Source organism: Engystomops pustulosus, chromosome 8 (assembly GCF_040894005.1).
Source record: "Engystomops pustulosus chromosome 8, aEngPut4.maternal, whole genome shotgun sequence".
Taxonomy (NCBI): Eukaryota; Metazoa; Chordata; class Amphibia; order Anura; family Leptodactylidae; genus Engystomops; species Engystomops pustulosus.
In genome coordinates, this window is record NC_092418.1 from 88652485 (window position 1) to 88671492 (window position 19008).

The following is a 19008-nucleotide window of genomic DNA, read 5'->3' on the forward strand; positions in this document are numbered from 1 at the left end:
TTAATGCCACCTAATGCCAATGCAGAGGGTACAGTATCCATTTGCTGATTGCAGTTTCCCTGAATTCTCTGCTGCCATTACACATTTCTCATAAGTCGGTTCTCTAGCTAATAAACAAGAGTATAAAACTCCATGAAACATGAAAGCACATCATTCCAGCATAAATCGATCTTGTTCTGTCCATGATAACATGTTGCATTTAATTTAATCTAAAAAAAAGAAATAAAAGTCCTTAAATTATAGAAAATCAGCCATTTTGTTTTGTTATCGATTTATAAAAAAAAAAAATCAATGCAAAAATAATAATAATAAAAATAATAATAATACGAATGCAGAGATCAAATCCTAGAATAAAATAAGAACATTTTGTAAACGGAATCCTAGGCCTAGTTGTACATGCGATTATTTTGTTTCCACTAATAACGAGTCTATTAGGGTCACATCACATGCAGACTGAATATTCCTGCTGTGTAGGTTTATGGATACTGAATTATTATTCCCCGACTCCGACTCTACTTTACATTTCTTGTAATTCTAAGAAACTAAACACTAACCTCCTACAGATCCATAAGATGCTTCAGTAATGTCATATTATACCTACCGTGCAATCACAATATTACTCAATCAGAAATAGTCCCCAAAAATGGCTGCACCTTCAGATGCGCACTGACAACCAAGTCTGCAAAATACACAACACATTTACATCTAATTCCAAGAAAAAAATGACCTAAATATATAGATTTCATCGTTCCAGATAATACAGAGAAGACTCAGTGCTTATCCCCATGTGCTTCGCTATTGCTCCTTGTTTCCTTTCTCCTTGTTCATCTTCTTCATTTTCATTCTCCTGTTTTGGAACCAGATTTTGACTTGTCTCTCTGTGAGGTTTAGTATTCTTGCTACTTCATAGCGACGATCCCTGGTCAGGTACATGTTGAACAGGAATTCCTTCTCTAGTTCCAGGGTTTGGTATTTGGTGTAGGGACATCTCTTTTTCCTGGTGGATCTCGCATGGATCCAGTTTGCTGCAGGATTATCTAGGGATAGAGAGAGGAGACAAGGGGCTGAGGTTTTGCACTTTTATAACGAATTATCATAAAAAGGGGGTCTTGTGTTTACAGTGAGCAGTGTGATGTCTTGATCTGAGGTGGTTTTATAGCATTTTATAGCCTCTTGTTGCAGCTTGGGCTATATGCTGCTTGTCTAGACGGTTTTATAGGTTAGTAAAACTATCAGTTTTGCACATTTAGAGCTTTGCAGGTTCGGGGCTATAAATCAAACAGCAATTTCTTTCCCTCACTCCTGATTTTTTTTTTGTACTTACTTGGGTCAATTTGTTGATTCTGTTGCTGTTGTGGTGGTGGTGGCTGCTGCTGCTTCTCTTCTTTGAGCTCAGTAGAGTTGTCTGTTTCCTCGCTGGGAGCTGCAGCAGCTGCAGGATTGTCTTTAGGTGGAGGCTTCTCTGGGCTCTCTGTGAAGGAATACTCTGGCATTCCCTGGGATTCATATGAGGAGCACTCGGTCCTTTTGGGTGCACTTTCTGGTTTGATCCCATAGCTGCGCCCGTTGGGGTGAAATCCAGGGAAGGAGGAAGCAGTGGTGGAGATGGGCTCCAGCCAGGAGCGCACTGTGTATCTGCTGCTGCTCTCTGAGCTGAGGTGGGACTGGCCCATGTAAGGGTGATAGATCCCAGTCATCCCTGGAGAAGGCTGAGGGTGCACCGTAGTCCAAGACGCAGGGAACACGCTGGATTTGGACGCAAAGCTGCAAGAAGAGAAATCAGAAGTGTCCCCAACACCTGGTGGTGGCCTAGAGGTCGTCGTGTGACCTCCTTGGGAGAATCTAGCAGCACCATAGACCTCTTCATTCTCATGTCCTATGAGGGAATCCACATAGTAGTTACTTAGGGTGCCACTGGAGGACATTTTAAGGCTTCCCTAAAAGGTTACACTTAACTGTATGTAATACCCTCCCTGAGAACAATCATAGTATTTTGCAGGCTGCATCCTCCGTCCATTGGTTGTGGGCTCCACGTGATCATATTTACCAATACAGAGTAAATCAATCCGCTTTAACTGGGGGGCTGATGTGATTAAAAACACATACAATTAAAAATAAAAGTGTAACTATGCGGAGATATATGGAAGGAGACGCATGGGGAGGGGGCAGATCGGGGGCGCCAGCACCTTGCTGCTTGTGCTGGAGTAGGGATACCAGGGACTATTTCTTCCTCTCTCTCTTTCTCTCTCTCTCTTTCCCCCTGCCATTCATTTTTAATCACTTTGCCTGAATTTGTTTAATTACCCTTTAAACTGTGGGGACCCTCACAGGAGAACTAGGGGAAGCATGTTCTGATTATTGACCTCTGGGTATAAAACTTGTTTTACTAGCCACAAACAAGAAATTACAGAGAAACCAGAGAGAAAGGAGAGGAGGCAGCAGCACATTGTTGGTGCCCTCTCCTCCAGCGTTCAGCAACAGTTCATATTTACATAGAAGAGGCTGTAATGTGTGAAATGCATAAAACCTTCATAGTGTTTTTAAAAACAGGTGGAAGAAGACTATCATGATTTTTATGGGATTCAATAAAATTTTTATGAGGTGCATTTGATTATACATTAATGTGCCCTGTAATCAAATGGTCTAAAGAAGAACATTAAAACCTCTGCTGAAATCATCTGCTACTGGACCCTGCTATTGTTGTGTTCAATGTGGCATCAATCGTTTATATGTAGTGCACATAGTAATACACACATCAACATATAACACACAGGAATATATTATACACACACACAACACAAACACATATATACTATATACAACTATGACACACACACAAACATATCAACGCACATACACACATATAATCCACACAGAAATATATTACACACACAACACATATAAACACATATACTGTATACCTATAACACAAACACATATCATCCACAAATAACTACACACAAAAATATATTATACATACAAACACATACTACACATTTACTATATATAACTACAATACACACAAAAACATATCATATGCACACATACATAATCCACAAACATATATAATACACACACACATATAATCCACAAAATAACATATAATACCCATATATAAATATATAATATAGACATATAATTATACACATACATTTATATTTATACACAAGCACACAAACAAATATAATAAACAAACATATAATACAACACACACATATGGGTATATATATATATAAACACACACACATAATACTTAAACACAAACAAGTAAACATAACAACACATATATTATACAAACACACACACACAACACACACAACACACACACATACATTATATATATATATATATATATATATATATATATATATATAAATAACAGACGACATATAAATGAACATACACATAAATAGACAAACACAACACATTTTAATGCACACAAAAAAAGTAACTTTATCCTAACAATTACTAATAATCAGAATCAAAGGGCATCAGGCAGGGGAAAGAAATGTGAGATTGCACTTTTATGGAAGCAGTTTTAGTGTTGGAGTAAATAGGATTTAGCCGCTGTCCCCCAGGATCTCAGCTAGAAAGAATTTCTTAAACCTCAGCACTGAATGAGCCTGTGATGTTCTTGTTATTTTGCAGGAAGGCTCTAAGTTTATTGGGGTTGTTTCCTGGTATAAAAGGGAGTTTATCTGAAGCTACAGAAGGTCTATGCTGTTCTGTCATAAACGTCCATGTACGGGGACAACAAATGTAGAAGAACACTGCGGGCAGAAGGGGACGCGAGCTGTAAAGTCCTCATCCTACACTTATCTATTGTCAGGAGGGGAATGAGCCTCCTCTCATTATATCAGTCAGGGGCATCAGATCAATACAGAGATCCACAGAGCTCAGAGAGATGGGCTCTATAGCAGATAATACAATTGTATCCAGCAATGACATTGAGAGATACAAAATGCACAGACACAAACATAGCGGGGGCTAACACTGGAGCACTGACCCAGGATGAGGTTTCCTGGACTTAGAATTTATTTATCTCTCTATGTCTCTAAGACTACAGGACAAAATCTACATTATAATAATAACAACACAATAAATAACAAATTAGTGGAGCATATTCACTGCATTCATTAACATGTTGTAAATTAAATATTGTAACCATTGTAAAAGTTTATTTTGTAATATTTTGTAATATCATTATATGTTATTATATACATTAATGTATGCAGGTAGTGGTGTGGATTTCTATGGTCATTATCTATCTATCTATCTATCTATCTATCTATCTATCATCTATCTATCTATCTATCTATCTATCTATCTATCTATCTATCTATCTATCGCACAAGCTCTTAGATTTTTCTCTCTATATATGATTTATCTATCTGTTTCTATCTATTATCTATCTGTCTGTCATATATATTATCTATCTATTTATATTTTATCTATCTATCTATCTATCTATCTATCTATCTATCTATATATCCAGTATTTAAGTTTCTACTCATATGTTTGCCAATCTAGTTATGTATCTAGTTATGTATTAATAGCTTTGTAATATCTATCTATTAATTTATCTATCTATCTATCTATCTATCTATCTATCTATCTATCTATCTATCTGTCTGTCTGTCTATCTATCTATCTATCTATCTATGTCCGTCCATCCATCTATCCACACACATCAATGTCTCTCTTTCTTTCTTTCTTTCTTTCTTTCTTTCTTTCTTTCTTTCTTTCTTTCTTTCTTTCTTTCTTTCTTTCTTTCTTTCTTTCTTTCTATCTATCCATACATACACACACACACACACACATATCTATACAAGTATTTATTTATCTACATATTCACATCTTTCTATCAATCTATTATCGAATATTTACCCCATTAACATGTTTAAAACTTCAATGAAGCAATATATATATATTACATGCACTTACCTGGAAGTTGGTTTTAGATATTTTAGAGGAAATACATGAACAGGTCTGACTACAAACATAGCCATTCTGGCTACAACCTTCCGTACAATTGAGTCAAAGCCAAGAGTGGGTGCCTTTATGATACCACTATAATACTCTTTACCATAGTAGAAGTCTATATAAATAGTCTAATAACAATGTATAAACAGGCAGAGAAGATGAAGCGTTCAGACCATTTATTGCATTAGACATGCACAGAACATGCACAATATGGACACAGAGCTGTCTCATTGATATTGGCACATATCACAAGAAAAGTTCTACCAGGAATACGACTCAAATAAACTACACATTGACCAAACAGATTCTCAGTTACTTGGAGCAGAGACATTTACAGAAAATGTGCTTTTTTTTGTTTTGTCCCCAAAAGTCAATAAGAATAAACATGAAGGTTAAAATGCTGAGGTCCATAAAGTAACACGCAGAAAGACTATTCCTTAGAAAAAACATGAAAAAGTCACATTGTTTGGATGGATTTGACCAGTCCCAATAATTTAAGACTATAAATGATAAAACTTTCTTCAATTGTTTTACCCTGCCATACGGTGAAAAAAATAAAAATAATAAATTACATGTGCTAGAAGTTTATTATTATTTATATACCCATGAAAATACATAGAGACACTTGCAGCACTATAAAATGAGGAGTCACATTCTAGATCACAGGGGATGGATGGGATGTGGGGGGTCACAGTCTCTGCTGTAAGGGGGGGGGGGGGCAATGGTTGCTTTTAGGAAAAAGTCAGATTGGCGGTGAGTTCACGGATTCGGTTCTCTCTACTCATCTTCTTAAGCTTCATTCTGCGATTTTGAAACCAGATTTTGACCTGCCTGTCAGTGAGGTTGACGCTCTTACTGATCTCTAGGCGGCGCTCTCGAGTCAGATACATGTTAAACAAGAATTCTTTCTCTAACTCCAGTGTCTGGTGCTTAGTGTATGGGCACCTCTTCTTCCTGCCACTCTTTGCAGTTAACCAATTGCTGGTGGGTGTATCAGACTTGATGTCCTCTATTGTGATAAAACAAAAGAAAACAAAAAAATAAAATAAATAAATATATATATATATATAAATTATTTTGTTTATAACCCCCCTCCCCCGCAAAAAAACAACAACTGAACTCTATGCATAGACTTGACAATGACCCTTCAGTCAAAAATGAATTAAATAAAAACCTCATATAAGACATAACAGAGGATGGGATGGTGCATTGCCACATTTATATACAGTTTTGGCAATATGTACACTATATACTATATGTTTATAGTATATAGATATTCAAACACACACACACACACACACACATATATATATATATATATATATATATATATATATATATATATATATACATATATACACACATGCTGTAGATAGCTATTCAAACACCTAGATACGTATGTATGTAACATAATAAATAGGCTGATATATGCGAAAACATATACATGTGTAATTTCTGTAAAAGCAAAAAGCTACATACAGATAGCGAACAGCTATATACCTGTATACAGATATAGTTATCAGCTAAATACTTGCATACATATATATAGATGGATGGATAGGAAGATAGATATATAGATAGATAGATAAACGTAAATATACGTTTATTTGAATATACTGTATCTGTCTACACATGCAAATACAAAAGATAGACATGTATACAGGTATATATAATGTAATAATAAGTTTATATGAATATATCTGTATATACACATGCAAATATAATGCAGAAAACGCTAACAAAGTGTACACAGATATATAAGCGCAGCAAAAACAATCCTATAAATGCCTCCTTCTGCCTGCATTGTAGTCAGTGACAGTAGTATATTAAACAGTATATGGAGTCATTTTAAACACATATATAGATTATATAAAGGAGAAACATAAACAAATAAATTCCGAATTTCCAGACACAACGTTCAGAGTGTCACCTATTGTTGATACCTACTATACAGCTGGATACAGATGTATACAATGTACAAGGATACATGATATCAGGGACATTCTAATATAACAATACATTAACATATTGTATCTATTGAACATGGGGCAAAATTATCGTCCGCTAAAAGTAAACTAAATGCTTGGACTTTCCCCAGAATTAACCCCTTATAAAATACACTGGAGGGAGATTATATCCTGCACAGCCATTGATAATGGACTTTTAATGCAGCCCTTGCATGAGATGTGTCTGGATGATGATCATACATGATCATGCATGCTAAAGCTATTTTATTTTTTAAATACCTGAGTACAAAAAAAAACAAGAAGAAAAACAGGGCAGTTCCTTCTTGACATGTAGTTACCATTAAATGTTATGGGAGGCAATGCTAGTATTTTACACAGTGTTTTATGGTGCTACTACTACAGCATGCAATCAATGCTTGATAAAACTTCTTTGTAATGATACCGACCTTTACTTTCCTTGTCTTGGACTTCAGGGCTGGACACAGACACCTCAGCCAGGCAGCTCCTGTCCTCCTGCAGGGCAGCCTTGGACTCTGGACTTTCCACTGAGGGGACTTTGGAGGAGTCTTGGCTGCTCGGGTTTTCATTCATTTTCTTATCCATCTGATGAGGAGAAGATAGCTGAGGTTTGGAGCTGCCGCGGGGGTTTAGCTGTAACATTAAGGATGAACTGGTTTCTTGGTTATTATTGTACTCTTGGGGTTTCCCACTGGCGTAGGTCTGGCTCAGCCTAAAATATCCTGGGACAGGAACCTCAGAGTTGTCAACAGAACAGTTCTCAGAGACCATCCTTTGGTATGGTGGCACCTCTGAAGAAATGACTTTTGCTCGCTTATCAGAATACATGCAGCAATTGGTCTCTTCCTTAATATTTGTAGGAAAGGAACAAGTGGGGATCTGTTGTGTAACAGGTTGCTCTATTCTGCAAGACCTGTTCGGATCTGTCCAACTGTCTACTTGAGGTATATAGGGATGTACATTCATACCCATGTTTTGGTGATTGACTTCTCTTTTTGCCAGAGATGGTAGCAGTCCACAGGTTTGCATCCCATAAGTCCCAATGTCTGAGTTAGGTGGCATGTACATGCTGGCGTTGTTAGCATAGAAAGTGTCACTTCTACAGGCACTGATCAAAGAATCTACTAAAAAAGTATTTGCAGCAGGAGAGCTGTTTGGAAAGGACATTTTGGGGAGGAATTTGAAGAAGAGAGATTGTGTCCTTTGTAGGCTGACATCTCTAGGAAAACATTCCCTGTGTAATTGTGGATGCCTCTGCACAACCACATGACAAGTAAGCCAATGAGAATTGAAAATGGCCTTGAGCTGCTACCTCCCTGCAGGTCACATGGTGCTTGGGCTAGCCTGGGCTGCAGCTCAACTGTGGTCAACAGCGACATCTACTAAGCCACAGTGAAAGTGCTGCCCAGCAAGTCTCCTATGGCAGCAGCCCTGGTGCACTGCGCTGATTTAAGGTTATTTTTTTTTATATACCTAAAACATTATCCTTTTTTTTTTGTACTGAAAAGCTTGAAATGCAATAGCAACATGCAGTAGATCCCTTGATATCATCATCAGTCCCATAGCAGGGGATAAAAAAAAAAATACAGTAATAATAATGCAAATTAAATCACCAGTCCCTTTCTTTATTGCTTTATATTCAAATCAAAGAGTCTGCAGCTGACCTAAAGGACTGCCATTACTTCATGGCAAGGAGAATTAAAGGCAGTCACTATGGGGAGGCAAAGCCAGAACACAGAGTTCACACACAATGCACCTTGAAAGTTTGCACAATGCTCATTTCCAGGATAGTAAGGATTATTAGAGGTAATGCTGTGGTTATAGAGGAGTATCTATAATACCTTGTTGTTTTCCTGATTATTTATGGATTAGGTAAAAGCCTTCATTCCTGACAACTTGGAAGGTGCAAAAGGTTGTGCAATTTATTAAAAGATATTAAAAAGAATCAGGGCGATCAATACTGATCTCATCTACATTCCTTGGATAGTTGCTCCCTTTTTTTTTTTCTTGCCTGTGTTGCTATTTTTTAGAGAGTTATACCCCCTGGTACCACTCACCAGCATATATTATATTCACAAATCAATCGAAACTTAGTAAAGGGGGGAAGATTAATAGGTAAAAATTTAGCATAATGGTATTCGTCATATGAATTATTGGAAAAGATCTAATTGATTTTGACTGCAAGAAATAAGGTAATTGTTTGCCTTATTTTATAGAACTTTTTTTTTGCAAATAGAAAAAGAGGAATTTTCTTTATATATCTCTCAGTACTGGACATATGTATTTTTCCCGTACAAGAAACATTTCAAACAATACCAAATACAACAATGAACAAAAATAGAGAAAAAACAATAATAAGATTGAAAATCAGAGATTCATTGCAAGTTATTTAGAATTTTGGGAATTCCAGGAGCCATTGCTCTTTTAAGACCCCCTATTCTTTGCAGGCATTTTATTTCCTATGCAGTTAAAACAATAAAATGTCTGGGTTTGTGGCAATGAGACAGACCTTTGATAAAATGGAAGCCTCACTCGCAGCTGTTCAAATACAACATCATTGTCAGGTTAAGAGCCACTGCCTTTTACAACTGCAATTGCCTGTGTGCTGGCTAATGGCTTGTAAGGGCTAAATTCTACACACAGACAGACACATGTATACCTATATGCAGATACACCAGTATACAGCCATTCAGACATATATATATTTAATAAACATGAATATACTCCTGTAAACCTCCTCCACGAGGTTAGATAGAGTTGTAAGTTGCTTTGGTCCTAGCATATAGTGCAATAAAGGTAATATCTTTACCATGAGGTTTTCATCCCCTCAAATCACTGATATCAACCTTAATGTTACCTACTCCTACATGTGAAAGTTGGGTGGTTTATGGCTCAATAGTGTAAATCTCTTTCATGTTAAGCAGTCACCAATCACCCAATTACTATATAGTTGCTCCACAAGTTGTAGCCTACTCTCTGCATTACACATACAACCTGTGTTGTCTACATTTTATACAAGGCACTTTTTTTTTTACTCAGATTATAAAAACAAACGCAAGATCCTGGTTCATTCACCTGAACTCAACAAATATATTTCATTTTAGATTCAATAGAAGAAAGTTATCTTTAAGCCAGGACCTACCCCATGTATAACTTAATGCAGATGTCAGGGAGTGAATGTATCCATTATTAAACATATATCTTGTGGATCAAATCTTTTGTGGCGTATTACTGAATATAATAAAAGCATAAAAACTAATAACTATTCTGTCTATGTCTTTTGTGAACAAGTCAGAAGGTATTGTTTAAAACTGCAGTGACATATGCAACACATATGGGATGATATGTAGTTTGCTTTATTATGTATCTGTTTATTATTATTCTCTGTCATACTATATATTTATGTGAGTATGCATCTATCTATTCATATCTATCTATCTATCTATCTATCTATCTATCTATCTATCTATCTATCTATCTATCTATCTCCATACTAAAAAAAAAAACCACACACACAAGGTGTGTATGTATGTATCTATAAGGTGTGCAAGTATGTTATGTTATGTATGTGATACATGTATGTGTATTTCCATCTACAAAAACCCACATAGCCGTGTGTTCAGTATGTTTTAAGATACATGATATGTGTATTATCTATCTATATATCTGTGTGTGTGAGCCTGAACAGATATATGTGTGTGTGTTATAAGCATACAAATATACATAAACAAGAAAAATCCCAAATAAACCTGTAAATATGCCAATATGTCTGCCTTAATCTAACATTATAGAATAACTTTTATAATCAAAACTTCCAAACCATTCATAATGATTATTCACATCTACACCATGTAGTAGCTCAATAGAATTCTGTACAATTCTCCAAATTATATACACAATAGATATATAGAAATATATATAGACAGTGATAGATAGATAGATAGATAGATAGATAGATAGATAGATGGATGGATGGATAGATGGATGGATAGATAGATGCATTAACCTGACCATATCTTATAGAAATGATGTTTCCCACTCGATTCAATCACATACTTCCTATAAACCAGGGGTGCAAATGAACGAAATGTGTTCACAAATAGCAACAACTATTCCTACCAGAGACAGGGACCTTAAAGTTCAAAGCCAACAAGGAAATAGAAAATAATATTCTTATTCCTATCTAATAATATTAGATACACAGGCAGATGTTAAGTATTTGGACAGACAGAAAGCCAGACAGAATATATACATATATACATGGAGATGTAGAGCGAACAGAGATATGCAGACACATAACAAATATATTAACATAGATAAAATACATATATTAAGTTGTAAAAAGACGCAGGTCCATCAAGTCCAACCTTAAGAATTAAACAAATATTTTTATCCCCCCCCCCCATAACCTGTGATATTTTTGCTCCCCAGAAAGGCATCCAGGCCTCTAGATAGATAATAGATAAATAGAAAATGATAGATATATAGATGACGATAGATACATAGATGATAGGTACGTAGATATATAGATAGTAAATAGATGGACAGATAGTGAAACAGAAAATAGATATAAGGCGATCATAGATACATACAAGTGTTCGGAGATTAGTATTAAAATATTATAAAATATATAATTAAAATATGAGAGAAGGCCGGATAGATATACCTTAAAAAGTTTTACTACAATGTATCTACTTTATCGACATATGAAATATGATATATTCATATGTTTGGATATTTTTTGTGTGATAACAGATAAATTATTAATAGGAAAATGCCCCCATAGCTCAACTGCTTATTTGATAACAGATAAATAGAACATAGGAAGCTAAACAGAAGTGCGATAGATGAAATGTAGCTAGCTAGATAATAAACACATAAACAGGGAAGGTACAGAAAGATGGGGGTTATCTGTGATAGATACATGGATGGATAGATAGATAGATAGATAGATAGATAGATAGATAGATAGATAGATAGATAGATAGATAGATAGACAGATAGATAAAGGTAAACCTCAGGTAACGGAATATGATATAGAAAATTAAATGATAGATGTAAACTAGAAGAAAGAAAGAAAGAAAGAAAGAAAGAAAGAAAGAAAGAAAGAAAGAAAGAAAGAAAGAAAGAAAGAAAGAAAGAAAGAAAGAAAGAAAATAACATATATGCTAAACTATACAGTGATTAATTAAATAAATATATGTATACAGAAATTTTAAAATATAGCATCTATCTATTTATCTATCTTTATATCGAGGGATCCCAATTACATACAAAAATGAAAGATATGACAGGATAGATAAAAACATATCTATAACGTGTATTTTTTTGTTGCTTTTTTTAAAGATATGAAGGGAAGGAAGGGTCTATTACAGTTATCTCTATTCAATCGAAATATAAAAAGATGTGTCTATCAGCCCAAGCATTCATTTTGTGTGTGTATATATATATATATAACACATACATATCTATATACATATTAATATGTGCATATCTATAATCTATATTATATATATATATATATATATATATATATATATATATATATATATATGTACACATACATACAACAATTCTGAACAACGCCTGAAAATCTATTCTCGCACAATAATATCACTTTATGTCTATAACTACATTTTTTTTATTTTATTGATACAGATTATTCCTATCAGATCCATGAAAATGACAGAGAAGTAACTGGTGAATTTGGAATTCTTCTGGTATTTCTACAGAGAAAACATAATAAACAGTGTTTCCTGCAGCCTGCGGCATAGATCCAGCCATAAATACCTTAGTACAAAAGTCTTCTCCTCTGTCTGAGCTGCTCCTATACTACAGACTCCCTGCACTCATTGCTTCTCCTAATGAGATAGCAATGATATTGACAATGCCGTTTATACAAATTCACACAAACTATAGGGACATATACTATTGCTATATGGTCTGTCCTCATCACAGAATGGATATTGTACATATTGTACATTCCCTATGGTTGTGGATTTGTCAGTGATTTTAATATTTTCCTCTTTCTTCTATGGTGTATTTTATTTCAGGATTGTGCCCATGGCATGGGTATCCAAATACTTATTACTTAAACCATATTTCAGCAGAACTGTTGCTCTGGAGAAGAATCTAGAATCCTTATGTGACTTGGGTTCTAATTTATGGACAATGCTGCAACACTTGAGCTATTTGTAGTGCAAAAGTCGCCCTCTTGTGGACATTTGAGATATGGCACACAATGCGGCATTTATATTTTTTTGGCTGCACCGAGGACACTAGATGGGAAAATATTGTTATATAAAAGAATGAACAAGTATATATCGATAGAAATTACATTTTATTGCACATTTTTGTAATAAAGATGTCATTAAAGGGAATTTACTTTTTGTATTATATTATTATTATTAGTCTCTTGCTATTTAAAAAATAATTAATGGAATTTACTTGGCATGTTTAATTTACAACATTTGTATATTTTGATTTTTTTTTTTTTTTTTAGTACAGATGAAAATATTTATGTTTGTGTGTAGGTAATTATATAGATTCTAGGGATTTATTCCATGAGCAGGAATTTTATAATAAACCTAACATATTAATAAGGAAAGTGTGATGATTATGGAACGACATAAAGAAAAGAAAGGAAGAACGAAAGGAAAAAAAAAGAAAGAAAGGAAGAAAGAAGAAAGAAAGAAAGGATGAAAAAAAAAGAAAGAAGGGAGAGGAAGGAGAAGAAGAAAGGGTAGGAAGGAAGGGGGATGTTGTTTAAGTCATTTACTTCGCCTATAATAAAATATCTAGATATTTCAATGCACACTACTGGGTGGCAGCTAGGAAAAATAATAAGAGAGCTTTAGGGTATTTAATTATTTGGTAAGGTGAAAGGTGATGACCTTGACATTTTGGAAGTTCAAAGGCAACTGCTTAGTTTTTTTCTCCCCCAAATTGAAGGAATTTTTTCCCTAACAATATATTTTTCTCAGTGTCTTTGTTCTCAGTTCCTTTTCTTGTGGGTCTGTTCCTCAGTCCTTGTCTGCCTGAGTTCTGTGCCAGGATAATAACGCCCACTGAGTGCCATTGAAGAAAACAGCCCCCTTTCTCACTTCTTCCTTTATTGCACTTTGCGGAAATCGCTTTTAGCCCACCAGAAGGTGTCTAATATAAGCCAATTATGGTGCTTGGATCCCCTTACTTTTATTGTGTTGTCTAGACAGTTCAAGGTTTTGTAAACAGCCCAGTAGGTCACGCCATATAAACTGTAATGGAATAAGCCCCAACCAAATTCTTCAGATTTCAAAATAAACAAATTTTCCCAGATCCCTGACTTTTGATCCTCAACAAACACACCAAATGTCCCAATTGTGACTCAACTTATTCCATCTACAGACTGATATAATCTGGTTATAAAGTCGTGACTATGAATGTAGTAGCATTTGTAGTCGTGACTATACATGTGGTTACATTTGTAGTCGTGTCTCTGAATGAATATTCCATTATTGCATCTTTATGTAAAAATGAGGCTAGAAGTCATAGAAGACGTATTCAGGTTGGTTAAAAAATAACATTGAAAATTTAATAAATATGTACAGATGGGGTTATATATATAATGCAATAAATGACTGACATATATATTTAAAGACCTCTGAGACATTGGAACTCATGCAATGTGTCCAAGGTAACACCGATTTAGCATAAAACAATTTTCACAAGAGAACATCATTGTCGTGCACATGTATACATACATATATATGGAGAGAGATATATATGTATGTGTGATAAAGCTGCATTCGTTAATGTGTACTGGAGTCACTGGAGTCCCCTAGTAGTTTGCAGTCAGTCTAAATACTCTATAATCAGTGTTATAGATTCAGGGAAGGGGAGAAAAGAAGAAAAAAAAAACACCCCAAAAAAAAAAACACACCATTGGCTGCATTGTGTAAGTGACGTTTTGTAGACCCTTTCCTTACCAAGAAGGCATCCTCCAGAGGTTTTGGAAATCCTCTCAAGATATCATGGTCCAAGTACAATGATAAGAAGGATCCCAAGTATAGAAATTGTGCAGTCTCCCCTCTCTCAAAAAAGTGGGTTCCCAGTGAAATATTGCAGTCGATCCCTATTGAGTTTCTTTTCTTTCATCCTTCGGTTCTGGAACCAGATCTTGACTTGGCGGTCAGTAAGGTTGAGCATCCTGGACAGCTGTAACCTCTTCTCCTTGTTGATGTAGACATTGAAGAAAAATTCCCGCTCCAGCTCCCTAATCTGGTACTTGCTATAAGGGCACCTCTTTTTCCTAAGTCGCTGGGAAGCTGCCGAAAATAATGGGAAAATGTGTAAAAAACGTAATTCATAATATATGTATATTCTTTTTATGTATTATATATATATATATATATATATATATATATATATATATATATATATATATATATATATATATATTAGCTACATACACATATATACATATAATATAGAAACGGTATATACATAGAAATAAACACAAACACACATGCCATGCAAATATATAAAATTTAATTGTATATTCTTATTATGTATATATATATATATATATATATATATATATATATATATATATATGAGCCATGTGCACATGTACATACACACATAACCACAGACATGTAGACATAACCACACAGGACATACAGTTATAACAAATATGAAAGCTATTGAACACTACAGTCCATACTAATGCATTTTATGGCACTCGACAAGTAATGGTGGTGGGAGGGTGATCAGCAAAACATGATAACATAATAGAAAATGCAGAACAATAGACCATCCTCATCTTAAATTAGTTCCCTGTCGTAAACACACTCTTTACAGCGGTAAAGGGAACCTTATAGGATATATAAAACCCTTGAATGCTTATAAAATAGCACATAAAAAGGAGGCTGACAAAGTGCTGGCCTTGTACTCTTGCCCCCAGTTGATGCCTACCTGAAGTGTTGCTCTTGTCTGCTGCAGCCTCCCCCCCAGGAGAAGGGGATTCGGGGCTATCTGGACTTGTCACTTTCTTGTCCTGTGCAGAGGTCACTTTGCTATTGGGGTTGGAGGTTTTGAGCTCAGACTTTGCAGGCTGCTCCTCCATATCCATCTGGTAAGATGATGTTTGGCTGGTATCATAGAACTGGTCAAAACCCTGTGGTAGGATGCCATTCCTTCCCACCGAGCTGTAGAAGTTGGAGGTGGCACCGGAGGGTCCATGGTGGTTGCACATTGAGTCCGATTTGAATAACATATCCGATCTTCTGTTCCCAGGCTGGATGAGGTCCCTGTGCATGACATCCTCACTGGGGTAATAAGAAGGGTAGCTGCCCCTGTATTGCCACTTGCTGCCATACTCCCTGAATGCCACTTCCCTCACAGGTTGCACATGATGAGTTAAATTGGAAGAATAGGAGAAAGTCATAGGGCAGGAGGAGGACTGGGACAGGAACGAGGACTTGCTGGAGAAATCCGATGGAGACACATAGTAAGCAGCAGCAGCAGCAGCAGCACAGCCAGGCAGATACATGTTGGGTGTTGCACTGTTGTTGCTGCAATTCTCAAACTCAGTCATCTCTTCTCCCCTTTTGCGATGGAAAGCAACAAGGAGATTTCACTGCATTGAACAAGATCCATGTATTGCTCAAGAGGGGCTTGGACAGCATCAACTAAAGAAAAAAGCCTGAACGTGCTGCTGACGTGCAATTCATCTTGATTGATTCTAGTGGTAATTGCGTCACGTGATCCCCCCATGTACAATGTCCTGATATCTATAAGAAGCCTGCAGAATGCTACATCCCTCCACACTACACACACAAAGGTGCAACCCTCTGCTCCTGCACCTCTCTCACACACAATGATACCTCTATTTCCAAGCAGATTGGGTCTAAAGACCAACTAAAGGGCTCCCAGGTGGGAAAGTTACTGCTATTTTACCAGAATTGTTGCATATCTATATAATGAGTCTGGATATATCACCCTCCATACAGTCATGAACTTCATTATAGACTATATTATACATATACAGAAAATAAATATTATAAGACATTGATATGAATTGCAAATAACCATATAAGGAAGAAGATTCATATTCTTACATCTAAACAGATGCATATTCTTGTATCTAAGAAAGATTATAAGTGTAATCAACCCAAATCAGGAGGAAAAATATCCCTAAAGAGATTATAGAGTTAAACATAGCGAACCCATAAAGTCATATACAAGCTGAACCATATCTAGTATAGGAATATTCTTGTTTCTAATTTGGGGTTACACATATCCATGTATGTATGAGTGTATATTTGTGTCTATGGATCTCTGTATATATATATATATATATATATATATATATATATATATATATATATATATATACACACACATATGTCTGTATATGTATGCATGAGTGTAGGTGTATGTTTATACATGTCTACAAATTTGACACCCCTGAACATGTTTCGCTTTACATTTCTATGAACAGAATTTAGAATATATTCATGGTATGTCTATAGGGCAGGACACATGTAGACACATGTTTAACTACCCAGACCCCTCACATTAGCGAATGTACATGCCATTACATACAATCATAAATATCAACATACATCAGCAACAATGTATAGAGCTATATTCACACATATACACATATTTTTCAGGCATAGTGTTGCAAAGTCAAACAGCAATGAATATATACTGAATATTGTGAAAAATTTGTAATCGATCCACTTATTTTTCATACATGAAATAAACAGAGATACATACAATATTCGCTACTACAAATCTGTAGCGACACTAATATATAACATGACACAGTAATATCACATATATAATATATTACTAGTTTCATAACCACTGAGGAATAATATTCCATGTATACATGACAAAAATGGCCCCTACCATAGAAAGCAACATGTCCCTGTGCTACAAGTCATGGATTATATTCTCTACTAGATACCGTTTTAAGCAAAATCCTACAAACAACCATAATCAGATGCATCAGTATACACTGAAATATCTATACTGTGCTACTGAATATAATGAACATACTACATGTGAGCAGAAAGCAAGATTATCAGAGATAGATAGATAAATAGATAGATAGATAGATAGATAGATAGATAGAAGGATAGATGATAGATAGATAGATAGATAGATAGATAGATAGATAGATAGATAGATAGATAGATAGATAGATAGATAGATAGACACATATAGATATAGTATAGAACATTAGTCTAGACCAGTACATTAAATATAAATATTCTTATTTTAGAATATGGGAAAAACTCGATATAGTAAACATATCTATTGCATAAATATAACATATATTAACAAATCGTGAACATATATATCGATACACAGATCCTGAGCCCATAAATGGATGGGTGGTCGGTCGGGTGGTTGGATAGATCGACATGCGGATAAATAGATACATATATATAATGGAATAACAAACATGTATAAATGTTATATATAGATATGTATTTACTAGGGTAATAGGTAGATATTGTATAGGGATATTGCATAGATAGAAAACTTTATATCGATGTCTAACGTATATATAGAAGGGTAGCTGTTGTGCTCTTCAAAGGTTGGGGGAATAGTTGGCTGACTAGTTAGAAAGGTAGATAGATAGATAGATAGATAGATAGATAGATAGATAGATAGATAGATAGATAGATAGATAGATAGATAGATAAAGATAGTACAATTAGAAATATTGATATGACTGGTGGCTTTACATTTACGCTATAAGAATTTAATTAGAACACACATATATATATATATATATATATATGTGTGTGTGTGTGTGTGTGTGTGTGTGTGTGTGTATTCCATACATTACACATAACATACAAAGCTAAAAATTTCGACATATTTAGATCTTTTTTTGTAATTGATTCATATAATGTTTGCAAAACCTGTCGAGTCAGGCTCACATGCGAAAAGCATGTACACACAAATATCTATCTATCTATCTATCTATCTATCTATCTATCTATCTATCTATCTATCTATCTATCTACATTTTTACATT

The 19008-nt window shown here is 35.0% G+C and overlaps 3 protein-coding genes across 3 annotated transcripts; all 3 read right to left on the reverse strand.

Annotated features, from left to right (window-relative positions):
* Nucleotides 1–338: 338 nt before the first annotated feature.
* Nucleotides 339–1942, reverse strand: HOXD9 (homeobox D9). Its single transcript, XM_072119902.1, has 2 exons — nucleotides 1325–1942; nucleotides 339–1037 (listed from the first exon to the last, which is right to left on the reverse strand). Exons 1-2 carry the CDS (start codon nucleotides 1923–1925, stop codon nucleotides 796–798), a joined length of 843 nt encoding a protein of 280 aa, XP_071976003.1. The 5' UTR covers nucleotides 1926–1942; the 3' UTR covers nucleotides 339–795.
* A 3294-nt stretch (nucleotides 1943–5236) lies between these two features.
* On the reverse strand, nucleotides 5237–8184 carry HOXD10 (homeobox D10). Its single transcript, XM_072119903.1, has 2 exons — nucleotides 7397–8184; nucleotides 5237–5992 (listed from the first exon to the last, which is right to left on the reverse strand). Exons 1-2 carry the CDS (start codon nucleotides 8133–8135, stop codon nucleotides 5715–5717), a joined length of 1017 nt encoding a protein of 338 aa, XP_071976004.1. The 5' UTR covers nucleotides 8136–8184; the 3' UTR covers nucleotides 5237–5714.
* A 6719-nt stretch (nucleotides 8185–14903) lies between these two features.
* On the reverse strand, nucleotides 14904–16545 carry HOXD11 (homeobox D11). Its single transcript, XM_072119904.1, has 2 exons — nucleotides 15924–16545; nucleotides 14904–15274 (listed from the first exon to the last, which is right to left on the reverse strand). Exons 1-2 carry the CDS (start codon nucleotides 16543–16545, stop codon nucleotides 15042–15044), a joined length of 855 nt encoding a protein of 284 aa, XP_071976005.1. The 3' UTR covers nucleotides 14904–15041.
* Nucleotides 16546–19008: the final 2463 nt, after the last annotated feature.

Coding starts and splice junctions, on each gene's coding strand:
- HOXD9 (XM_072119902.1), bottom strand. CDS start 1,925: ATGTCCTCCAGTGGCACCCTAAGTAACTACTATGTGGATTCCCTCATA. Junction 1,038..1,324: donor GAATCAACAAATTGACCCAA/GTAAGTACAAAA, acceptor CTCTATCCCTAG/ATAATCCTGCAGCAAACTGG.
- HOXD10 (XM_072119903.1), bottom strand. CDS start 8,135: ATGTCCTTTCCAAACAGCTCTCCTGCTGCAAATACTTTTTTAGTAGAT. Junction 5,993..7,396: donor CCAAGACAAGGAAAGTAAAG/GTCGGTATCATT, acceptor TTATCACAATAG/AGGACATCAAGTCTGATACA.
- HOXD11 (XM_072119904.1), bottom strand. CDS start 16,545: ATGACTGAGTTTGAGAATTGCAGCAACAACAGTGCAACACCCAACATG. Junction 15,275..15,923: donor AGACAAGAGCAACACTTCAG/GTAGGCATCAAC, acceptor TATTTTCGGCAG/CTTCCCAGCGACTTAGGAAA.